The sequence below is a fragment of the Pelobates fuscus genome, chromosome 1 (genome assembly GCF_036172605.1).
Source record: "Pelobates fuscus isolate aPelFus1 chromosome 1, aPelFus1.pri, whole genome shotgun sequence".
In the NCBI taxonomy this organism is placed as follows: domain Eukaryota; kingdom Metazoa; phylum Chordata; class Amphibia; order Anura; family Pelobatidae; genus Pelobates; species Pelobates fuscus.
In genome coordinates this window covers 76,471,410-76,494,927 of record NC_086317.1, presented here as the reverse complement: position 1 = coordinate 76,494,927, position 23,518 = coordinate 76,471,410, and the positions used below count along the sequence as shown (strand labels likewise).

Sequence of the window (23,518 nt, the reverse complement as noted above, 5' to 3'; positions counted from 1 at the left end):
TGACACTTACCTTTGCTGACCTCATTCCATTTTTGATTTCTACAAGGCTAAGGCAAAGGCAAGGTTACTGTTGAAAATAGATTGGAGAAAGAAGGACCTCTGATGTGGACCAAACCCTCTTACAGAGCGAAGGTTCTGTCACATTTATGTATTCAAATTCAAAAACAATCCTGCCCATTGTAGAATACAGTCAGTACAGACTTCATTGCTGCTACAGGCATTCCTTTGATCATGCATTCTCTGGTTGCCATTGTATACTGTAACGGTTTTGGGATCTAAATACAGAAAAAAAGCAGGCTGCAATTTCAGTCTAGATACATTTTAATATATTTTTAAAGTCTATTTATTAACATATTAGATCCCCTATTTTGAACTTATTCTGCCGAATTTTTTTTTTTACTTACTGGTTAATTATTATGTTTTAGAACGTGTTGTTAATACTAGCTCTGAACATAACCTCCTGTATTTTAGTTTCCAAGGCCTGCTTGTATTATTCTTCCTTCAACATGCATAAAGAAATCCCATCTATTAGCAGATTCGATTTTCTCTGGGTCAGTAATTTGTTTGTGGCAGCTCTGCAGCTGTATGCCCATTTATAATACCCTCCGGGATACATTGAGTTATCACATTTAGGCATAATGTCTGAGCTGGCTATTTGGAGGACAAATGACCTTTTGAGCTTAAACATTGCCATTAATATGTGAGCACCTTAATATACTACTGCTCCGAACAGAACACAGGTTTAGGCATTTACTACCAATAGATTTGCAAAGAGAACAAAGAATGCTGGCTTGGTTCACCTGCTTCCACAACAAAGCACTCTTACATATTGTCTAACGTTATAATTATAGTACAATAAATTATTGATCGTTCTCATTTTCTTAAAGCACTTTGTATCATACGTGCACTGCTTCAGTACAACGAAGACAGCTTTCTCAATTCTTTTTTTTTTTTTTTTTTTTTAACACCCATTTCTTTTGTTACAAGAAACTGCAAGATTGGTGCCTTAGAAATTTTTTTGTGTGTCATGCTGTATTACACATTACAGTTCCCATTAAAAGTCAGACAGAGAAGGAATCATATAACGGTCTCGTTGAAAGGATATTTTGGGATATGATCACCGTGGGCGATAATCTTAAGACATTGAAGTATTATCTTTTGTGCCATGCAGTAAGTTCTTTGATCCCTGACACAACCAGTGGTTGGTATGGTACTAATCATATGACCGGGTTTATTCACTAAATTGCAAATAGTGGGGAATTAACAAGGGAATTGCAAGTGGTAGGTAGAAATACGCAAATATGAAAAATATCCTAATTAAATATTTTTCCAGGTCACTCATTTGGGACTTTAAATTACACTTATTTCATACGAATGCCCAGTTTAGTGGAAAATCCTTAATGGCACATTCTAGGCATTGAAACCACGACACCCCATTAAAGTGTTAAGGTCTGGAGTCCTCAGGCGCCATCCCTGTTGTCAGTGTTAAACCATTTTTTTAATAAAAGCTAAACAAGAGTTCCTGACAGCATGGCCCCTTTATGTTGCTTGGGCTAATGAGGAAGCATTAGCCTGAGCAGCAATGGGCGGCTGTGACTGTTTGAGAGTTTACACACACACACACACACACTCGGACAGACACATGCTCATTCTTATAAACACACATGCACACACATATATTCACACACTCACTCACATTTACATGCACATACCTATATTCAGATACACACACTCACATTTATGCACACTTAAACATTAATTTTGTATTTATGTTTATTTCCTGGTGTCTATTGGTTTGGTGCTGGGATCAGTTTGTGCTTTGATTGCACAGCTCCCTGCAGCTATATATTGATACCGGTGCCCCCTGCTACCTGTCACCCAGTATGGATTTTCTCCTGGGTTGCTACTGGCCCAATATTCAAAGAGTGCCTCACAGCACCCTATCAATGCAACATATCAGAAGCCATTTTCTATAAAACATTGTCAGGCTACAGTGCTTCAATGCCCAGAACCTGGCTCAAAGAAACAGAAATATCGTATAGTGGTCTTTCGAACAGCAGGTCTAACACAGAACAGAGAGAATAATCAAAAATATATAAATGGAGGGATGCCACGAGCATGCAATATCCCACACTATTAACTTATGCCTCCTGATCGATGTGTCCAGCAATTCCAGAATTCGGCGTAGATCAAGAAGGCGCAGAGAGCCTCCTCTCACTGCAGAGTCATGGCCTCCTGATTTACATGCATGGCACAAAAGGAGAGACTAGAGTTGTGCATCGATCATGACAAAATTGTTATGAGGTATAACCCTAACATGCAAAGTTTACGATAGCAAGGGGCAGACAAAGGAAATAAATGTATTACCGGGCCTTAGAGTGGCTGAACTTAACGTTAGACAGAGACTAAATCATAGTCACAACACAGGGTCAGGGTTACGGAGAGACAGCAAGAATGAGAACTTAGCCAGAGTCAGGTAAAAGGTACTCAGTCAGATGGGCAAACAAGACAGGCAAGGGTTAAAGAGAAACTCAGAGCCAGGAAACAAAGCCAAGGTCAAAACCAGAACACAATACAATAACTCAAGAAACGCACACAAGGGTACTGGGAACAGAAACCAAAATAGGGCACAGTAGCTTGGGCCAGGTAAGTTTAAATACTACTGGCTTTCATTTGATTGGTCCATGTCATGCCTGCGCCCCAAAACGTGCATGAATGGGGGCGCCGGAATGACGTGGGCCAATGGGAGCTGACCTTGAGGTTAGGCTCCCATATCCCCTTTAAGAACGTGCTTGTGACGCGAGCAGCGTTTTTAATACTGTACAGGATGCTAGCCCGATCAGAACAATTGGCAAGCGCAGCCCACCAAAACCCAGGAGTGTTCGGGCGGAGTTCTCCTCGTGCCAGCTGGAGTGGAGGATTCCGGCTTGCACGAGTAACAGGTAAGTAGCGCTACAAAAAATTAATCAAGAAGTATGAACATGACTGTACAAGAGAAAAGTTCTTAATTCTACAAAATTAAGTAGGTTCATTGCTAATGTCATGTGAGGTTGTAAACCGGCGAAAAAGTATCAAACACAAATGGCGATAATAATAACAGCATATTTTTTTCATCAGCCATAATATAAAATATTACAATTGATTTACATGCATGTCAGCTTGTTAAGAAGTCTTCTTATAAAAGCCCTAATTTAATATTGCTGGATATGCTTTTCAAATAATGTAATATTTAAAAAAAAAAATACATTCAAATATTTTAAAAAATATATCATACATTTAAAAATATATCAATAGATCAAACAATATCAAAATATTTTTGTCATGACTACCAGTGTGGTCCAACACGCAAAACTATGTAACATCTACATAGACTATAGAAGATAGACAGAACGTAAACCGGTCCTTAGAATGGCCGGGTTCATACGTTGAAAGACAGAGAATGGTTAAGGGAAAGCCGAGGTCAAGGAAGCCAGAGATACACGAGATCGATAAGGAAAGACAAATCAGGGAAACCAGAGATAAGAGTAGTCAGGAATAGATACTGGGAAGATCAAATAACAAGAACAAGGAAATCACACTCTCGGGAAGCAGGAACTGAAACCACAACAGGGCAATGGGCTAGGGAACTTCAGGGGTTTAATTACCACTCCTTGTGCTGTGATTGGTCAGAGCTTGGCCTCTGACCCCAGAACGTGCATGTGCGTCAATGCTGTGATGTCACACACACGTTCCCCTGACCATTGGAGGCGGAGCTACAAATGGCTGCAACCTCGTGGTTGGCGCCATTTTGTTTGCCGCTTGTGGAGGGCCGGACGCCCCAACGAAGTGAATTCTGGCTTGCTGCTGAACAGGTAAGTTCACTAACCTGTCAGCATGGTCACACCGATCGGGTGCGACCCTGTGCTGCCAGGAGCCGAGGGCCCTGACAATTTTTGAAAATATTAAATCATTTAAAAAGCTTATACAAATTAAGGCAAAGTATAAATATTCTTTAAAAAGAGGTCATTGGGAACTACATCATTTAGAAAGTACAGTGAATTGCCAGTCAAGCACCAGATCTCTAAGCTATATAAAAAAAATAACTTAAAAAAAAATCGTTACAACAATCTTTGGGAAACATTGGTGTGAAATGCTTTTCATTGTCTAAGAAAATTTATTTTTATTGGCAATGAATTTGTTGGTATCACAGCCTGAATGGATTTGTACCTGCTAGGCATGGCCTCTTGCGCCGAGTACAGCCAACCTGCAATATTAACCAACCAAGGTACTTTTCAATAGGAGAAAATTTTCCAATGCACACCTACCTTATTTTTCTTATTACCTTCATCAGTAAATTTTAATGGAACATTTATATAAAGTCTTGCTAGAGAGAGATATACATACATCTAGCCAAACTGACTGATTAGTATGAATTAAATCCCTGTTTTGATGCTCACATTTACTAAAAAAAAGATGCATTTCAAGATCTGCAGTCTCTGAGTTAGAACTCTGAAGTTAATCCATTTGTGGTGACTTGAGGCACAGCATGTTGATTCTGCACACTCATTCTAAATCATTGTACTAGATTACAGGTAACTGCATTGACCCTATAAATAATTCTACTTTTTCACTCCCATGCCCTGATTTTTCTTCAAGATTCTCCACTAGATGGCTTTTATTTTTTTTTCCAGTTCACTGTTTCCAGACTCAGTTCTGGTTATTAGATATTCTAGACCCTGGCATGTCTTTCTGACTACCCTGCTTTCTGGAACCCTGACCTCGGGTTCTGTGTTGCCAGTCACCTCTCCTGTGTAGATCCTTTTCACCTATCAGATAATTTCATTCCAATTTCACTCAGATGCACAAAGTACCATAATACTTGCTTTGCTTTAGAGCATTTCCATTCTTTGACAGGTAGGTGGTGTAGCAGAATGCAAAGCTCAATTTCTCTGCAGGTGAGCACAGCCTACACATACAAATTCACAACAATGTAATGATGTGTGGGTGTGTGTTAAATGAAATAAGTAAATAATAAAGAAATATCTCTTTCTTAACACTTTGCAGCACTAACAAAAACAGTGCCAGGCTAATTATGTAATGGTCAATATATATATATATATAGTTGATGCAATGTTAAACACAAATACACACCAGGCAAGCCATAAGACTTGCTTTTACCACTGAACTTAAATCTGTGTTAGTGGGCACTTCTTCTCCTTTGCTAATATCCATCCACCTCACTGATTAGACAGCATGATTATTGCACAGGTGTGCCTTAGGCTGGCCATAATAAAAGGTCACTCTAAAATGTACAGTTTTATCACACAGCAAAATGTCGCAGGTTTTGAGGGAGCGTGCAATTGGCATGCTGACTGTAGGAATGTCCACCAGAGCTGTTGCCCGTGAATTGAATGTTAATTTCTCGACCATAAAGCATAAGTCTCCAAAGGCTTTTCAGAGAATTTGGCAGTACATCCAACCAACCTCACAACCACACCAGCCCTCCACATCCAGCATCTTCACGTTCAAGATCCAGCCACCCGGACAGCTGCTGCAACAATCGGCACACAGTACTTTTCTAGAAATCGTCTTAGGGAAACTCATCTGCATGCTCGTTGACCTCATAGGGGTCGACGAGCATGCCTACAGTTTGTCGTCGTAACCGACTTGAGTGGGCAAATGCTCACATTCGATGACGTCTGGCACTTTGGAGAGGTGTTCTCTTCACGGATGAATCCCGGTTTTCACAGTACAGGGCAGATGGCAGACAGCATGTATAGCGTGTTGGTGAGCAGTTTGTTGATGCCAACATTGTGGATCGAGTGGCCCATGGTGGCAGTGGGGTTATGGTATTGGCAGGCATATGTTATGGACAACGAACACAGGTGTATTTTATTGATGGCAAAGCATTTTATTTGATGGCACAGAGATACCGTGATGAGATCCTGAGGCTGAAAACATCCCAGTTCTTGCATACTCACCTGACATGTCACCCATTGATCGGCATATATGACAGAGTGTTCAAGGTCCTGCCAATATCAGCAACTTCACACAGCAATTAAAAAGGAGTGGACCAACATTCCACCGTCCACAAACAACCTGATTGTCAGGGTAAACCCTGTGCCATCCAGATGGCCAGACGTGGTCGCCCCACAAGTCCCTGGGTCCTTTGCTGTCCTGGACCTGCTATCTGCCTTTGAGCCACTGCAGTTCCAATTCTTTCAAGCTGTTCGAGCCCTATTATTCCTGGCTATGTCAGCAGCACTGGAGGGCTGGACTTATTCTATGGTCATTGCTGTGCTTCACCTGAGACTGATCATTCATCTGCTGGATATATAAACTGCCCCTCCCTGAGAACATTATCTTTGATAAGTCTTTGATAACTGAACTTGTATTCCATATTGACCCTGGCTTCTGACTTTGGCTACACTTAGTTTATCCTGACCTCTGACATCCCTTGACTTTGGCTACACTTCTTCACTTCTTTTATCCTGACCTCCGGCATCCTTTGACTTCGCCTATCCCTCGACTATGCTGCTGTTTGTGACCTTGTCGGTACTGCTTTGGAACACCTTTCCTGCACAGCCCCCATGCAGAGATTCTTACCTGGTCACCTTGGACTGTGTCTATCTGCAAGGGTGAGCAAACATAAATGCGCTACAGACTCCCACCTCAAGTAAGACCCTGACACTGATCAACTCTATGCGAAGGAGATGTGTTGCACTTCGTGAGGCAAATGGTGGTCACACCAGATACTGACTGGATTTTGGACCCCACCGGACACCCCCAATACAGTAAAACAGCATATTTTAGAATGGCCTTTTATTGTGGCCAGCCTAAGGCACACCTGTGGAATAATCACGCTGTCTAACCAGCATCTTGAAATGCTACACTTGTAAGGTGGATGGATTACCTCGGCAAAAGGAAGTGCTCACTAACATAAATTTAGACACATTTGTGAACAGTATTTGAGAGAAATAGGCATTTTGTGTATATAGAAAAAGTCTTAGATTTTTGAATTCGGCGGAGCCAGCTACTGAACCGACACGTCGCATCCTCAGAGGGCTCCCGGCGAAATCAGCCTTAAAGTCCCAAAATATTGGAAAATCACCCCCAAAAAAGCACGCTAACTACCCACGTAGGAAGCAGACATGGGCAGGAAAAGTAAGAAGCCCAAGCCCGACCCGCCCCGACTGGGCGCCAGCATAGGAGACCTGTGGCGGCGAGCGCATGGCGCACACGAACCTGACATGGCCGCCTACATGGAGGGCATCGAGGACTCAGATGAACTGCTCTCTGAGTCAGAGGAGCTATATCAGCCCATGACACAGGTATCAGAGAACCCCAACCCGAAGCCTGCCAAGCCACTTGACACGGCCCCGGTCACAAAAGCCGAAATGAGGGAGCTGCTGGCGGAGCTTCGCCAGAATATCCACGAGGACGTGGCAGGCATGCGGAGAGACATACAAGGCCTCACAGACCGCATGGAAACCGCGGAGCAAACCTCCAACACGCACACAGGGCAAGTGGCCGCACTCCAACAGGAGATGGCTTTACTACAACAGAAACACGCGAAAATGGAGCAAGCCATGGCTGCTATGGAGGACTCACGACGCGCCCAGAACCTTAAGGTTAGGGGCATCGCTGACTCAGTCCCGGACTCTGAGCTTCCTCACCTAGTGCGGCGCCTGTTAAACACGATACTGCCGCCAAAACAGGCCAAAGGAGTGGCTCCCTAAACCACCGACGGCCCCACCAGCAGCAACCAGGGATCTGATAATAAGATTCCAGAAGCGACAAGACAAGGACGCAGTCATGGCCGCAAGCAGGGGTACCGCACCGTTCAGCTTCGAGGACATGTCGTTATCATTTTATTCAGACTTCTCTAAGGGGAGTATGGCCTGGCGCTCTACTCTGAGGCCTTTTATCGCCTTGCTCCGCGAACGTGATGTCAGATACAGATGGCGCTCACCGCACAAACTGCAAGTGTGCCACGGAGACGCCACATACCTCATAGCGGACCTACAGGAGGCGGAGACCCACCTCCATGCCTTGGGCTTACTGGCAGATGCCATGAAGCGACACCACGCAACCTACAAGCCACACAGATGGAATCCGGCTACCTCTAAGCCCTTCGTTCCGGGTGGACCCACCAGCGCTGCACAGACTGTAGCCACCACCTGAGAGCTCCCGAGGGACTGCTAGGCCTTACTGGCCACTAATACCATTGCATTGCTTTTCCCTTTCATAGGTTTATCGCATTCGTCCATCTTTTAATTTTGTATATAGTTCTATTTAATTTATTTTAATTTTTTTATTTTTTTTATTTATTATTCTTGCCTATAATTGCCTATGTATATGCGGATAGCTTAAACTGGGTAGGCTTTTGTGAATCGTGAATCCCAAACAATGTCCACATATGCTTGTGCACTAACAGCCAGATCCTACCAGTCTTCATGACACTTACTCATGGGCTCACACTCTAGGCCTGAACTATCCACATACTACACATGCTTACACTCTATTCCTTCATATGAATAATGCCTAGTAAGTGTAACGAGATTGAACACACGATGCTTAGCTTATTTAACGGAATAATTTTTACTAGCAGATGTTTTCTCACAATAATGTCAATAAGCTATCTTATCGCTATGCTAAACGACAGGGGGTACTCTGGCATTAGCATTTACACACCCACTAAGTTTATGCTATACTGTCTCAATTTATTTTAATTTTATTATTTTTACTCTTTGCATGTTTACGCTCGCAAACCGTACTACTGGATATTGCTATATCAAAGCTTAATATGTATAGCCTCCCTAGCCAGTGCCTACTTAACTACACCCTAGCAACGGTCAACACTTGTTATATTACCTTTTTAAAATTGTGCATGTCAGACAGGAAAACCCATAGGTTAACCGTTATGTCAATCTATTGTCTACGTTTTATCTCAACAAAACGTAAAAATTGTGCCGTATATTCCTATGCCATGTTTTGATCATTGTATGTTACTGCTTACGACTGCTATGGTGGCTGAGTAAGCCTATTGTTATACCTTGCACAACAAAAAAAAAGAATTTAAAATAGATTTTTGAATTCAGTTCATGAAAAATGGGTGCAAAAACAAAAGTGTTGCGTTTATAATTTTATTCAGTGTGTGTGTGTGTGTGTGTGTGTGTATATATATATATATATATATATATATATATATATATATATATACTTAGTATAGATTTTTAAAAATTCTGCAGTTTCAGACAGTACATAGGTCAATGTTACAGTCCCTAATCTAAGCTTTCATTATGACCTTGATAAGAGTCTGGTGTAGGAACTGAAAGATTGACCTGTGTACTGTCTAAAACTGCACCATAAAGCAGAATTGTGAAAATCTATACTAAGTACTCTCAGTGGGCTCTTTCAAGGAATTTACATTATGGTTCGAGTTTATTAGTACTGAGGAATTACATGACATGGGGTGATCATGAGTCTGAGGTCTGGTTGGATAGAAAGATAGATAGTATTTTATTGGTGGGATGTATACATAACTAAAAGTTAAAATAATGTTGACAGATGTAAAGAGGGCCTTGATTGAACAAGTTTTTCCCAGAATTGTTTGTGGACTCATCCTATAGGCCTGCTTACCAGTCTGGTAGGTTCTATAGACTTGCATCTTTCTCTGTCTTGTGCTCTATCATCACTTCTTACAGACAGGTCTCTAATAGGGGAATAAATCAATACAGTCAAGACCCTTAACATATACATATATATCCTCACACCTATTTAGCCTGTCTGGGAGCCCTGTAAATAGACATGTAACGCTATTGTCCTGTTGTATTGGGTTGGTAGACTGGACAAACAATTCAAAGGCTGACGTCCACTTGTAGAATGGGGCACTCCACCTTACCAGACACTTGCTCCCTCTATTTGAGACATTTCCCCTTGGAACTTTTTCCACACCATGGAGTGGCAGTATAGTGGGAACGATAACCAGGTGAAAAAGGAGGCAAATTAGTAATTTTCAAGGATATCTACACTTGTATTTCTTACTGTGTTGTGCTATGTGTTGACTACTGTGGTCAAAGTTATAAAACACACTTAGCAGACTGGCGGGTAATTAAGTCAGGAAGTAAAATCAAACATGTCGATCAACTAAAACAAACATCATATGCTATTGCTTATATTGTAATGAGCAACGCATTGTACACATTAAAAAAGGTAAAATGAAAAAATAAAAATAGGTATGTACTTTTTTGCTATAATGAGTTAACAGAGCTACTCACTTAAAATGACAATTTCACGGGGAAAAGGTGAGGTCTTGCAAAGGCTGCAGTCACGAGAACTGCATTTTTTGCAAGCTTGTTTAAGATATACCTCCAATGAAATATTCATGCATGTATTCATTGGGGGTATATCTACACACAGTGATTTGTACTTTTACGCACATTAGACAGTACACGGTCAATTGCCCGTGTACACATGTGCGCGGCGGGGTTAGCAGTGGGAGGGTTAATGTGCGAGGGCATAGGCAATGGTCTGTTATGCCCTCGTGGACACATAGTGCTGAGGTCCGCGTGGACAGTGCTCTGATTGGAGCACTTGTCCGCGAGGGCTCTGTAAAGCGGGAAAACTGCAATATATAAGGCGCCCTGAGGTAACAGCTGGTGCCAAAACAGCTGAAGAAAAACTGTATGCCAAAATAGCTGTGGAAGATTTGGATTAGAGCTATTCCCCACCATCAATCCCTATAATTTTATTTTATTCCATGTTGTGTTTTTTTTGGGGGGTTAAGGTCACCTGCCTATTTTAAAATAGCTGAGTTTGGTGATTTATTTGTTTAAGTTCTGGCTAATAGGGCGGAACTCTGGTAAGTCATGTGTTAAATCTCTGGGGGTTTAAAGACCGGAGATGTTTGGTTACAAGTCAAGTTATATATTTCAGAGTGATTAAGTTAGTTATGATTTGTAAACTAAATATCTGAGTCTGTGTGTGTGTTATTATTTCACTCTGTATTTATTCTGTATATTCATGAAATGTTGATATGTTTGTGTATGTTAGGATTAACCCCTGCAGTGCACATGGACAGTGACGTGTACCTTTAAACCTGAATTGTCAAGTCATATTTTCAGTTATATTTTCAGCTAGATTGTTTTAGCCTAACATTTGAACTTATAAGTGAATTTATAACATTAATGGAACAAAACCGTTTATATATTACGAAGGTGTGTCCATAAGTTAACCTACCGAAAACACAACAGAGGGTGAATCTTCACCTAGAATTGCGGCAGTAGTACCAGCTTAGAATGTAGAATGTATTCTGACAGTGAATCACATTGTGTAACGATAACCCACATCAGTATTATAAAATTGGGTCTATTTGCTGTTCTATGGAATTTAAAAATATGAATTACCAATCTTTGCTGATTTGTACAAAATACTCATCTATCTAGAATTTTTCTTGTCAATTATCTAAAAATGATAGATTTAGTGAATAAACACCATATAAATATTTTTTTTTTATAGTTCTAATTATCGTTTATATACTAAAATGATTTTACAGAGTTTGTGAAGAGTGACTAAAGTGGCAGTTTCACCATAAAAGCATCTTTCTATAAACCACTTCAAAACAAGAATGTAAATACACTAATATTTTAATTTCAATCAATCAATATGAAATAAGTTAAACTGGAATCCTCAGCTGAAGATCTTTCCATTTTTCAGCGTGGAGTGTTCATCTTAGTATTGAATTACAATTTTCAAACTTCTAGTGATAGATATAGAAACAAGGCTGCAGGGAACTCAGTCAAACTCTCTGATATGCAGGATCACTCCACGCTTTCCACTGTGCAGAACACTGGAATCCATTCTTTGAATTTTTTGAGGCTCTGTGCGTAGCATGTTCAAGGTTAGCTGGAAATATTTTCTGTGTTGTTTTTTTTTATTTATTTTTATTTCAATAAGTAATGAACAGATCTAAAATTCTATACAACGGTACACAAAGTATTTCAGATGGCAGAGCCACTTTAAAGTACAATACCCTGGGTTTTCCGTGGGCCCCATCACAGAGGTCACCTCTCCATGGTACTGAATAAAATATTGAGTTTGAAACAATCACAGGCTCCAGTAAGCATGAACTGTGATTGTACAAAACTCAATCTGAAACTAGACATTCACAGGATCTTACTTCTTACCCTCAGTGTGACTGAAACTGTTTAATCAGAGAATAAATGTAGAGAGTAGTTTCCCGTCTGTAAAGAGAGAATGGGAATGATTTATATCTATCTTGTTTGCAAGACTAACATTTTATTCTTCTGCTTTTAAGATTCCATTAGAGATTTTGGAGATAGGGATAATCAGTTTATAAATTTGCGATGTTTGCTGTCTCAATCCTTGAGGTATAGAAGTATTTTGTATATTGTACATTCATTGGCACATACTAACTAAATAGTAATCTTCAACAGTATTCATAGTGTCAGTTTAGTCAGTGGCGGAACTAACGAAGAGAGGGCCCTGGTGCAAGAATTTCTTTGGGCCCCTGAAGACACATGCGCATCGTGCATGGACCACTCAATGGGCCCCATCCGTGTGCGAACCCGGTGTAATCGCAACACCAGCATCGGTTCGAGGGGCTGCAGTGTGAGTGTGTGGGTATTGAGGTTGCATTGTGTGTTTATCAAGGAACTGTAATATATATATATATTGTGTAATAACTGGGGAAGTGTGTGTGAGTGTGTGTATGAATGTTTGTGGTGATTGCGTGTTTGAGGGGTGCACTGCGTGTGAATTAAGAGGTGTATTCTGTGTGGGTGGGAGTGTACTGTATGTGGGGGCCTGTGAGGGTGTACTGTGTTTATGTAGGGAGTGGGATAGGGAGTGGCTCTACAACTTATACTTAAATAATTATTTAAAAGACAAAAAAACAAACAAATACTTCCTTTCCCTTGTTCTTACCTTGCAGGGTTGGGGCTGACCCATACACACACACACACACACACACACAGACTTACCCCTACCTATACAAACTGACTAATACACGCACACACACACACACTGACTGACTTCCCCCCAGACAGACTGACACATACATACACACACAGACTAACCCTCCCCACACAAACTGAGTCTAGTAGTGTACAGCTACACAAGTCATCAAACTAACTTTTGACAGGTGCCCCGCCCCTTTTTAGTAAACCACGCCCACTGCGCAATATAACCCCGCCCATTGCGCATTGTTGTGCGATCCGCCCCTTTTTTGACTAAACCACGCCCATGACACCTTATGGGACCCGCCCCTAATACATTTTTATTTTGTCAGGTGCCCCACCCCTATTTATTAAACCACGCCTGTTGCGCAATATGACCCGCCCATTGCGCGACGATGTGTGTACCGCCCCTTCTTTACTAAACCATGGCACTAAACCACAACCATGGCACATTACGTCCCCAGTGCTATTTTTGACGTAGTAACGGCCATTTTTATGAGTCCACACACACGGCGTGTTATGACCACGCCCATGATCTTTATTACATATTAGCGAACATTTTAATGAAGCCACATCACGGGGTGTTATAGACACGATACAATGTTCATAGAGTGTGCCACCATATGGTTGTATGAGGTATTACATTCTTTGATTGGATTTTTTACATTTATTTTTAATTTCATTTAGAGGAGGGATATTGCTGAGTAAAGGGATTGTGTCTGGGCATGTTTTTGAAAGATGTGTCTGGGATCTTTTTTAAAGTATAGAACAAACACAGAGGACAGATTTATATAAATCGGAGAAATAAATAAATGCCAAATTAACTCATATAGCAATGTTTATTAGACAAAAAAAAAGTCAATGCAATATTCACAGGAAAAACAATAATACAATATCCGCAGGAAAAGCTATAATACAATATATGTAGGAAAAGCAATAATCATCAAATGTATTAGTCAGAAAAGCAAGGAATAAACATCACAAATTCAACCAATCAGCAGGATGCTTTAGTATACGTGGGCGCTACTTAGGTAGCAAATAGCCGTGAGATGTAGTTAATCCCGGGGTGCTAAAAGAAATATTTGGTAACGATTGTCTCTTTTGAAAATGGGGTGTTATGTCCCGAGTCTCACTTGGAAGGCTCTGCAATTTCAATCGTTCCAAATATTGCTGAGTAAAGGGGATGTGTCTGGGCATGTTTTTGAAAGATGTGTCTGGGATATTTTTTGAATGCATAGAACAAACACAGAGGACAGATTTATATAAATCGGAGAAATAAATAAATGCCAAATTAACTTATGTAACAATATTACTAGACACGTGTGGCAATGCAATCAGATCTAAAACCAAAAGTGTTTAGATGAGCAATGACAGACAGATGGCATTTACAACCAAGACAGGGGTTCCCAGGATGACAGCCGTAACAGAATCAACAACTTAAATGTTTTCCTTAAACACATGGGACAGTATGACTATTGACAGACAGCCGGCATTTACAACCCAGGGGTGGGGTCTCATGGTGACAGCTGTAACAAGATAACCAACTGAATAGTATTCTTTAATCATGATGCCCAACAGCAATAATATATCAGCATTAAAATCAATATATTACACACCAAGAGAATCAGGTAGCTACAGCGGTATTGATAAATTCTATAACTCAATTAAAAAACATAACATAAAAAGAGCAGTTGTTAAAGAATGGTTGGCAGATCAGGACACTTACACGTTACACAGGCCAGCAAGACGACGATTTGAACGCAATAAGATTTGCGTCTCTAATATTGACGAACAATGGCAAGCTGATCTTGTCTCAATGATTGACTTTGCTAAGCAAAATGATGGTATAAAATATATACTGACCGTCATAGATGTGCTGTCAAAATATGCATGGGCTGTGGCTTTGAAGAATAAATCAGGAAAAAACGTTGCTGCTGCTTTTCAGAATATTTTCAGGTCGGGACGTGTACCTCAAAAGTTGCAAACAGACAAAGGCAAAGAATTCCTGAACAAGAGTGTAAAAACAGTCCTAAAAAAATGTGAGGTTATACACTTTACAACCAATAATATGGTGAAGGCCGCTATTGTCGAGCGTTTTAACAGAACATTGAAAACTAAAATGTGGCGCTATTTTACAGCACGCAATACATACCGCTATGTAGATGTTCTGGATGATCTGATATATAGCTACAACCACACAGTACACAGAACAATACGGTGCGCTCCTGCAGCGGTGACGCAGAAAAACACACGCACGGTGTGGAAAAACATTTACGGGGAGTATTTCAATCATAAAAGGATTAAACCAGCGCTGAAAATTGGAGACCAAGTCAGGATATCAAAGTATAAAGACATTTTCAGTAAAGGGTATGAGCAGACCTTCACTGATGAAATATTTGTAGTGGACTCATTAAATACCAAAGGTATAAAACCACTCTATATGTTAAAAGATTGTAACGGCGATTTAATTGAGGGATCATTCTACGCTGAAGAAATACAGAAAATACCTCCAAATCACAATCGTATTTACAGAATTGAAAAAGTTTTAAGACAGAAGAGCGACAAAGGTAAAATATTGTACTACGTTAAATGGTTAGGTTACCCAGCGTCATTCAATAGTTGGATTGACAAAAAGCAGTTAACCAACCTCTAAACAACAACACGACTATGGAGGATACAGCATTTTACGTAACACTGCCTAGTAACGCATCGCACGAAATATACCCTCAAAACGAAATATCCAATTATACGACAAAACTATCCAAGCCGATTATCTTAAAAGGTGAATGGGAAGTTGGTTTAACAGAAATACAATATCCCCATACATGGAACACTTTTGAAACCGCTGAAGGCTACATATATGTTGGTTTAGCCGGCGGACCCCTAAAACAGCTGAACGTAAAATCAGGGTATTATGATGATGTTCAGAAGCTGGTTCGGAATATTAACAAGATTATTGCCGCGAATAATGATCTGCCGGTGGATATTAAACTGGAATATGACGTTTTGGAGCGCTATGTACATGTTGTCGGCCGTGATACATTTATAGCCAGCGACAAATTGACTCATATACTTGGAATTGACTCTAATCATTTTGATAGAACTATTTCAGGAACTATTTGTGCAGATATAAAAAGCAGTTTTTATACCCTGTTTGTATACACAGATATAATAGAGCATCAGCGGGTGGGTGATAGCTTTGTACCGCTGTTACGGTCCGTTGAAATTACAGGTAATAACAATGAGATTATAACTCAGAAGTACATCAAACCGGATTACTTACCAGTAAGTAAGCATCATTTCGATACTATCACAATAGAGATAAAGAACGACCAAAATAGAAACGTCTCATTCAAGTACGGAAAGTCTATCGTTAAGCTTCACTTTCGCCCCCGTCGCAGCGTCTACTACTAGCAAAACAAACATGGTTGCTGTTAAAATCTATGGCGAACCACACATTTACAGTAATTATTATAAGACACAGGCTGGTCAGGGACTGCCGGGATTTCATGGTAGTACGTATATGTACGGTCGTGGTTTAGGGGGCATATTTAGAAGCTTATTCCGGAGAGCCGTACCATTGTTCAGGCGCGGTTTAGAATTGGTGAAACCACACGTGAAAACAGCGGCTAGGAGTATTGCAAAGGATGTTGTGGGTAGAGTTTCAACGGCTGCGATGAATAAAATAGCGGGTGAACCCCAGGACGGCTCTGGTTTAGTATACATAGGTACAAATAATCCTAAAAGGAAACGGAAACGATCAGGAGTATTTCCTGCAAGTACAACGTACACCCGCAACAAAAAGGCTTGCACTCCTGCTAAAAAGAAGAGAAGAGTATCACGAAGGAACGCTAACAACATATTTTGAACAGCTGACATGTCGTTTATCCATACTGCATCCGTAGAATGCGCCAAATCAGAACTGGATCTTTTTGAAATAAAGCCTACTCAGACCAGCATAGAAAAAAGCCTGTATGTGGAAGTACAACCGTTGGCCGCCATTTCGGAAACTTCACCACTCGAATTCTACATAGCAGGAAGCGGTGAACATTATTTCGATTTGAATAACACGCTGTTGTACATTACGTGTAAAATTGTTAAAAATGACAATACGCCGATTGCAGATGGAGCACGAGTGAGTCTAATCAACTACCCGATAGCGACACTGTTTAATCAGCTAGATGTTACACTCGGGGATAGGCTGATATCACAATCTAATAATCTCTACGCTTACCGAGCCTACATTGAAACACTGCTCAATTACAGCGCTGATGCTTTATCAACTCAGTTTACAGCCGGATTATTTTACAAGGATACTGCGGGAAAACATCAAGACAGAGTTTTGGATGGTGACAACACAGGATTTACAAAGCGGGCACATATGACAGCACGCAGTAAAACTGTTGAATTACTTGGACATCTACATAGTGATCTATTTTTTCAGGACAAACTAATACTGAACGGTCTGGATTTGAAAATAAAGCTTACCAGAAATAAAGACACGTTTTGTTTAATGTCCGCAGACGCTGAACCGTATAAACTTCAAATTCTAAATGCATCTCTGTTTGTTAAAAGAGTCCAGATATCCCCGGCAGTGCGAATAGGTCACGCGCAAGGCCTTCTAACAGGCAACGCTAAATATGCCATAGAGCGCGCTAGTATGAAAGTGTTCAGCGTACCCACAGGCAGTCGTGTTTGCAATCAGGAAAATATATTCTTGGGACAGATTCCAAAGCTGGTCATATTAGCATTTGTCGACAATGAAGCTTTTTCAGGCGCTTATGACAGAAATCCCTTGTGTTTCAAACACCATAATGTGAATTTTGCGGCACTCTATCTGGATGGTGAACAAATACCTGCAAAGCCTTTTCAACCTGATTTTGAACATTCTAACGCAGTGCGTGAATATATGTCATTTTTATTATTGGCACAGAAGAATTGTGGTGATTCTGGAATTATAATTAACAGAGAAGAATTTGTGGCCGGATATACATTATTCGCCTTTGATCTATCACCTGATCAGGAATGCAGTAGCCATTTTTCACTCATTCGTAGCGGTAACCTAAGGGCGGAAATACGTTTTTCGAGGGCCCTGGAACGCACTGTAAATTTGCTTGTCTATGGACTGTTTGAAAACATTATTGAAATTAATCAAAGACGGGAGGTTCTTTATGATTTTCTCTAAAACCTAACCATGAACACCTTAGAAATAACGCATATTTTACGCAGCGACCCATATTCCAGAGGTATATTCGTTGGTGTGTTCCCGTGCGATTTACTACCAACCTCTAAACTGGACAGCGTACCAGCGGCATTCATTATAAATACGGATCCACATACATTATCCGGGGAGCACTGGCTGGCTGTTTATATTGATGATAAGAGACAGGGATATTTTTTTGATTCTTACGGACTAGCACCGACAAGTGAAATATTCCCTAAAGAAATACTGATATTTTTAAAAAGAAATGTTAAACAGATATTCTTTCAAAATGTTCAGTTGCAAAGTACTCTGTCTACAGTGTGTGGGGAGTTCTGTATTTTTTTTATTCATCATATGTGTAAAGGGATTGCTTTTAAAGAGCTTTTAAGCCATTTCACAAGTGAATTAAAACAAAATGATCGTTTAGTATCCCGTTTTGTGTGGCAATATATGCGTGGGTTAAAAAATAGACGTGTTCATAGCGTTCATGTACAGAGATGTACGGCGTGTTATCGTCATTAATATCTTGTTATGATTTTTCTTGATCTCAATAAAATCAGTTTTGTCTGTTACAATTAGTATGTATATATTTATTACTGATGACCCTCATGCACCTGTCTGACCACATCACAATGACCCTCATGCACCTGTCTGTCCACATTTACACAATGACCATCATACACCTGCCCGAACCCATCAAGAAAACACAAAAAAAAAAAAAAAAAAAAAAAAAAAAAAAAAAAAAAAAAAAAAAAAGGTATAAAAAGACATGGCTCAAGACTAGGGGTCATAAGGCATCTCCTGGTTACAACTACATAATGAATACCCAAGACACAGATATGGTAAGTAATTCTAAATCATCATTCTTTTATATTTAAAATTGTATGTTTTTTAAAATATGAACGTCTATGGGATTGTTTTATTTCTAACTGTAGGGGACTGTAGTATAGACTGTATGCCATTTGTATTTGTTTTTATTTTCAACAACGTAGGGGTCTATTATATAGAGTCTGCACTGTTTGTTTCCGCGTCTTTCTGTTCTAAAATGTTACGTACTGAACATAGTTAGTAATGTTTTTAATGTATGCAAAATCCTTATCTATGCATTTGCGGGGGTGTTATGCTGTGCTTCTCCGTGCATGTTATAGCATAACATTTTTTAAATATGCTGTGATGCTACAGCATCAATGGGATTGTTTTATGTCTAACTATAAGGGTCTGTAGTATAGACTGTGTGCCTTATGTTTTTTGCGTTTTATTTTTAACAACGTAAGGGGCTATTATATAGAGTCTGCATTGCTTGTTTCCGTGTCTCTGTGTTCTAAAACGTTACGTACTGAACATAGTAATGATTTTAATGTGGGCAAAATCCTTATCTATGCATTTGCGGGGTCTTATCCGTGTATGTTGTTTAATATATTTGTTATACTGGGGTTATATATATTGTACATATGTGTTATGCTCAGCTTATCCTTGCATGTTATAGCATAACATTTTTAAAATATGCTGTGATGCTACAGCATCATACATATCACTGTGGTTGCTATACATTTCACTGTGGCTGATATGCATTTCACTGTGGCTGTTAGACATCTCACTATGCCTGTTTTGTCAAACAACTGATTGGTGTCATTAATTGTAAAATGCTGTCATAGTGTTCCCGTCATAAGTGTTCAAATACTTTATCGCGTTTCAGGGAAAAATCAGTCCGCCAACGAATGAAAATGGGTTACCCAGAAGGCTCACGGTCGCCTCACAAGGTTGTACATTTTCTATGTTGATAAGTGTTGTTTAAAAATTCCAAATGTTTATTTTGGAGTCTTTTATGCATAAAATAAACTAAGTCTTATTGTATTTTATTTATTTAGGTCCTTTTAATACTGGAGTATTGGCTGACAGACCCACCAACATACATCCACGTCGACCATTAAAAGCAGGTGTGTGTTTATATAATGTTATATGCTGTTGTATCATACCCGGTTTTATCCCTGTGATAATTATATTTCTATTTATTTTAGAAACATCCATAAAAAGTACAAAAACCTCAGAAGTTTCTGATGCATGTACAGGCATTAGCCGCTTACCAACGGCGGATCACGGTCGTAAGACATACAGCGCGAATGCCGGAGAACGCTGGGACTGCAACCCGCATAAATTAAAACAGGGTAAGTATACGTATGAGTTGGTTTTTATTTGTATATTTATTTACTACATAAATATAGTATTCATATCTGAGGGTCTGTTTTTAGGATCTGTATGTACATTGATATATTAACATATTCATTTATTTTTTCTATACAGCATCAAAGTTGTCTTTAACCCGGAGCCGCTCTACAAGAGATATTACAGTCACACGTGATGACGAACAACCGTCAACATCTACCTCAGGGGTTTTAAGGCAGCGTCCATCTAGTGCGACATGTGTAGCAAAGGAGCCTCTACAAATACAGTCATTAAACACAACAAAACATACATTTTGGGGTAAGTCAGCTGTCACATCACCAGTCAATGTATCAGGGTGTCGACATTTCACTGTAGCATCAAATATACCTGTGAAACAATCCATTACCCCTGTAAATGTTCCTATACAACCAATCCCTAAGAAAAGTAGACCTGTTTTACAGGATATAACACAAGCCACCAGCAACGATAACAATATACATAGAGGAACTACATCATTGACATCCAGAAATACCTCTGTAAAGGTGCCAACACCACCGCCACCTAAGAAAAGTAGATATGACAGCAAAAACACACACATTTATACAGAGACCACATCACCTCTTGATGTTAGAAAATGTATGTTGTGGTTCACGCGTTCTGCTCCTTTATGGTTTGAAGTCAAGGATGCGGTAGAGCATACAATCAATGAAATACTCAAAATAGTGCATAATGCTGCTCTTTTAAAGCAAAGCAGGCCTCTGAGTCTAAAACTTTACGCCGCTAGGCGCCCATTTAGTATTGGCCATTCATTGTTATCCCACGATGGCCGTGACAGTCCATTGGGAATAAGAGGTCTTATACCAAACCATAAATTACCCCGTGACAACGTCGGTGATTTATTACAGTGGTTTTTAAGGGAATTTGGTTTTTGGTTCGCTTTAGAAACCTTTATTGACACTGTAATTAGTGAGATCCGTAACATTGTTATTGTGACTGATGATGAGCTTAGACAAACTCATTTTTTAAACCGTTTAGAAAGACTTGACCGTGCTACCGATGCCTTTCGTTCAGGTCTAAATTTACTGACCCCCGCGTGACTAGTCATGGTTGGACGGGGTTTATTATCTCAATCCAAAAAATGGACCAGACAGAGGCTTGTAGCTAAACGCCGAGCTAGAACCGTAAAACGTGCCATAAATACATTGCGAGGTGCATTACGTTCTGCGATGTCTAGGCAACGCCGTAAGACCCCTTGTGATACAGACAAATGCTTAACCCCTGTGGTACTTCCAGCTGAGGATGGCGTTGACACTCCTGTTACCCCTATGACACCCCACACAAATGATACTGAAATAGCCCCATCACCTACAGATCTTTCCCCAGAGATACAACAAAGTCCATTTAGTCCTGAGAATATTAACGATTCGCAGGAGCACCCCAAAGTGCAGAACCCCAATGATGAACTAGAGGCTCCTGTATTTTTGGAGCGTGTTGAACAACGCCGCAGAGATATTAACAATTTCAATGCCGTGGAATATTATGAACATTTTCGGTTTGTAAATTTAGACAGAATAACATCGTTTTCAGACGCACTCCAGTCTGTACATGATGCTATTCAAGAGCTTTTAAACAGAATGATGCCTGATATAGGGCCAAGCGATTTTGTTCAATTAAGACTAGATAGCGATGATCTTGGCAGACCGTTACACTCTATTAGACGTTGTAGAGATGAATTGAATGCAGAAACCTTTTTAAACGCAGTGTCAAACTTGGTACAGAGCAATGCTGAAATTATTGGCAGCAGGTCTTTAAGGCTAGTTGTAATCATTGTTAGGAATAGAGTCGGTGGTGTAATGCATCGTAGGCGTCTTCGGTCAACACCCTATAGTTGTATCATTGCCAGGAAAAAGAGGTGGCTTTATGATTTAAACAATGATAATAATAACCTGTGTCTAGCGGCTAGCATTTGTGCCCTTGTGGCTCAGGATAATCCTGCAGACTCTGTGTTGTTGAAGAGAGCCAGGGAAATACATAAAGCTGTAGGTATCCCTGATGATCGTCTGGTTAGTTTTAGCGACATCCCAGCTTTTGAACAACATTTAGGCATTACAATTAAAGTAATGTATCACAATCATGGTTTGTGGCACTATTTTCATTCAGACAAGCCCTGTAAAGATAAAGTTGTGTTTATATACCATGAGGGCGAACATTATTATGGCATTAAAAAAATTAATGCGTTCATTGGGGAATCATACTTCTGTAAGTACTGTCACACACCATTCTCTCACAAAAACAATCATTCCTGCCGGTATTTTTGTAAGGCCTGTCACAGACAGAACTGTGTAGAAGTGAAAGGGGAGATCCCTAGATGTTCCAGTTGTCGCACTTTTTGTCGTTCACAGGAGTGCTTAAAGTTGCACAAAGAGCTCTCCGTATCCGGAAACATAGAGTGCCGTCAGAAAGCTTATTGTGATTCCTGCGGCCGTTACACTGTAATGGCCGAGCATAAGTGTAAAGGTTTCCAATGTCAGGTTTGCTATGACACTGTAGTCACGCTTGATGGCCATGTTTGTTATATGAGAAGATACACCCCAGAAGACCCTACTAACAAATACATTTTTTATGACTTTGAATGTATGCAGGAGACCGGTGTACATATCCCCAACTATATCTATGCTTCAGAGTTAGTAGGGGATAAGTGCTGGGAGTTTGAGGGTACATCGTGCCTAGAGGAGTTTGTAATAACATTTATAAACAAACCCTTTAGTAGCTACACATTCATAGCGCATAATGCAGGTAGGTATGACTCTTACTTTGTGGTGAATCAACTTCTTAAGGAGAAAATAGCTATCGAGTTGTTGGCGCAAGGTGGTAAATTACTTTGTGTGACTGTCGCTGATCTAGGTATCAGATTTATCGATTCTTTAAATTTTCTCCCCATGAAACTAAGTAAATTGCCAAAGGCCCTGGGGTTCGTCGGCTGTAAAGGATATTTTCCACACTTTTTTAACACATCCCAGAATCAGTCCTATATTGGCCCTATGCCTTCGGTAGACTATTATGGTTATGACCAAATGATGTGTGATGATAAAAAGGAGTTTATGGGCTGGTATCAAGAGAACCAACATTGCCAGTTCAATTTTCAAGATGAACTTAAAAAATACTGTATAGATGATGTTAAAATCTTGAAACA

General features: G+C 40.1%; 2 protein-coding genes across 2 annotated transcripts; both read left to right on the top strand.

The window, feature by feature from the left end:
* The first annotated feature begins 16,836 nt into the window (after window positions 1–16,836).
* On the top strand, window positions 16,837–18,144 carry LOC134586887 (uncharacterized protein F54H12.2-like). The gene has a single exon (XM_063442850.1). The coding sequence runs from the start codon at window positions 16,837–16,839 to the stop codon at window positions 18,142–18,144; it is 1,308 nt and encodes a 435-aa protein (XP_063298920.1).
* Window positions 18,145–18,941: 797 nt separating this feature from the next.
* Window positions 18,942–21,422, top strand: LOC134586820 (uncharacterized). Its single transcript, XM_063442718.1, has 5 exons — window positions 18,942–19,004; window positions 19,859–19,922; window positions 20,031–20,099; window positions 20,181–20,327; window positions 20,464–21,422. Exons 1-5 carry the CDS (start codon window positions 18,981–18,983, stop codon window positions 21,420–21,422), a joined length of 1,263 nt encoding a protein of 420 aa, XP_063298788.1. The 5' UTR covers window positions 18,942–18,980.
* The last annotated feature ends 2,096 nt before the right edge of the window (window positions 21,423–23,518 follow it).

Excerpts from the sequence above, each read along its gene's own strand:
- LOC134586887 (XM_063442850.1), top strand. The coding sequence starts at position 16,837 with ATGTCGTTTATCCATACTGCATCCGTAGAATGCGCCAAATCAGAACTG.
- LOC134586820 (XM_063442718.1), top strand. The coding sequence starts at position 18,981 with ATGAATACCCAAGACACAGATATG. Across the intron at positions 19,923-20,030 it reads GCTCACGGTCGCCTCACAAG|GTCCTTTTAATACTGGAGTA; the intron begins GTTGTACATTTT and ends TTATTTATTTAG. Across the intron at positions 20,100-20,180 it reads ACGTCGACCATTAAAAGCAG|AAACATCCATAAAAAGTACA; the intron begins GTGTGTGTTTAT and ends TATTTATTTTAG.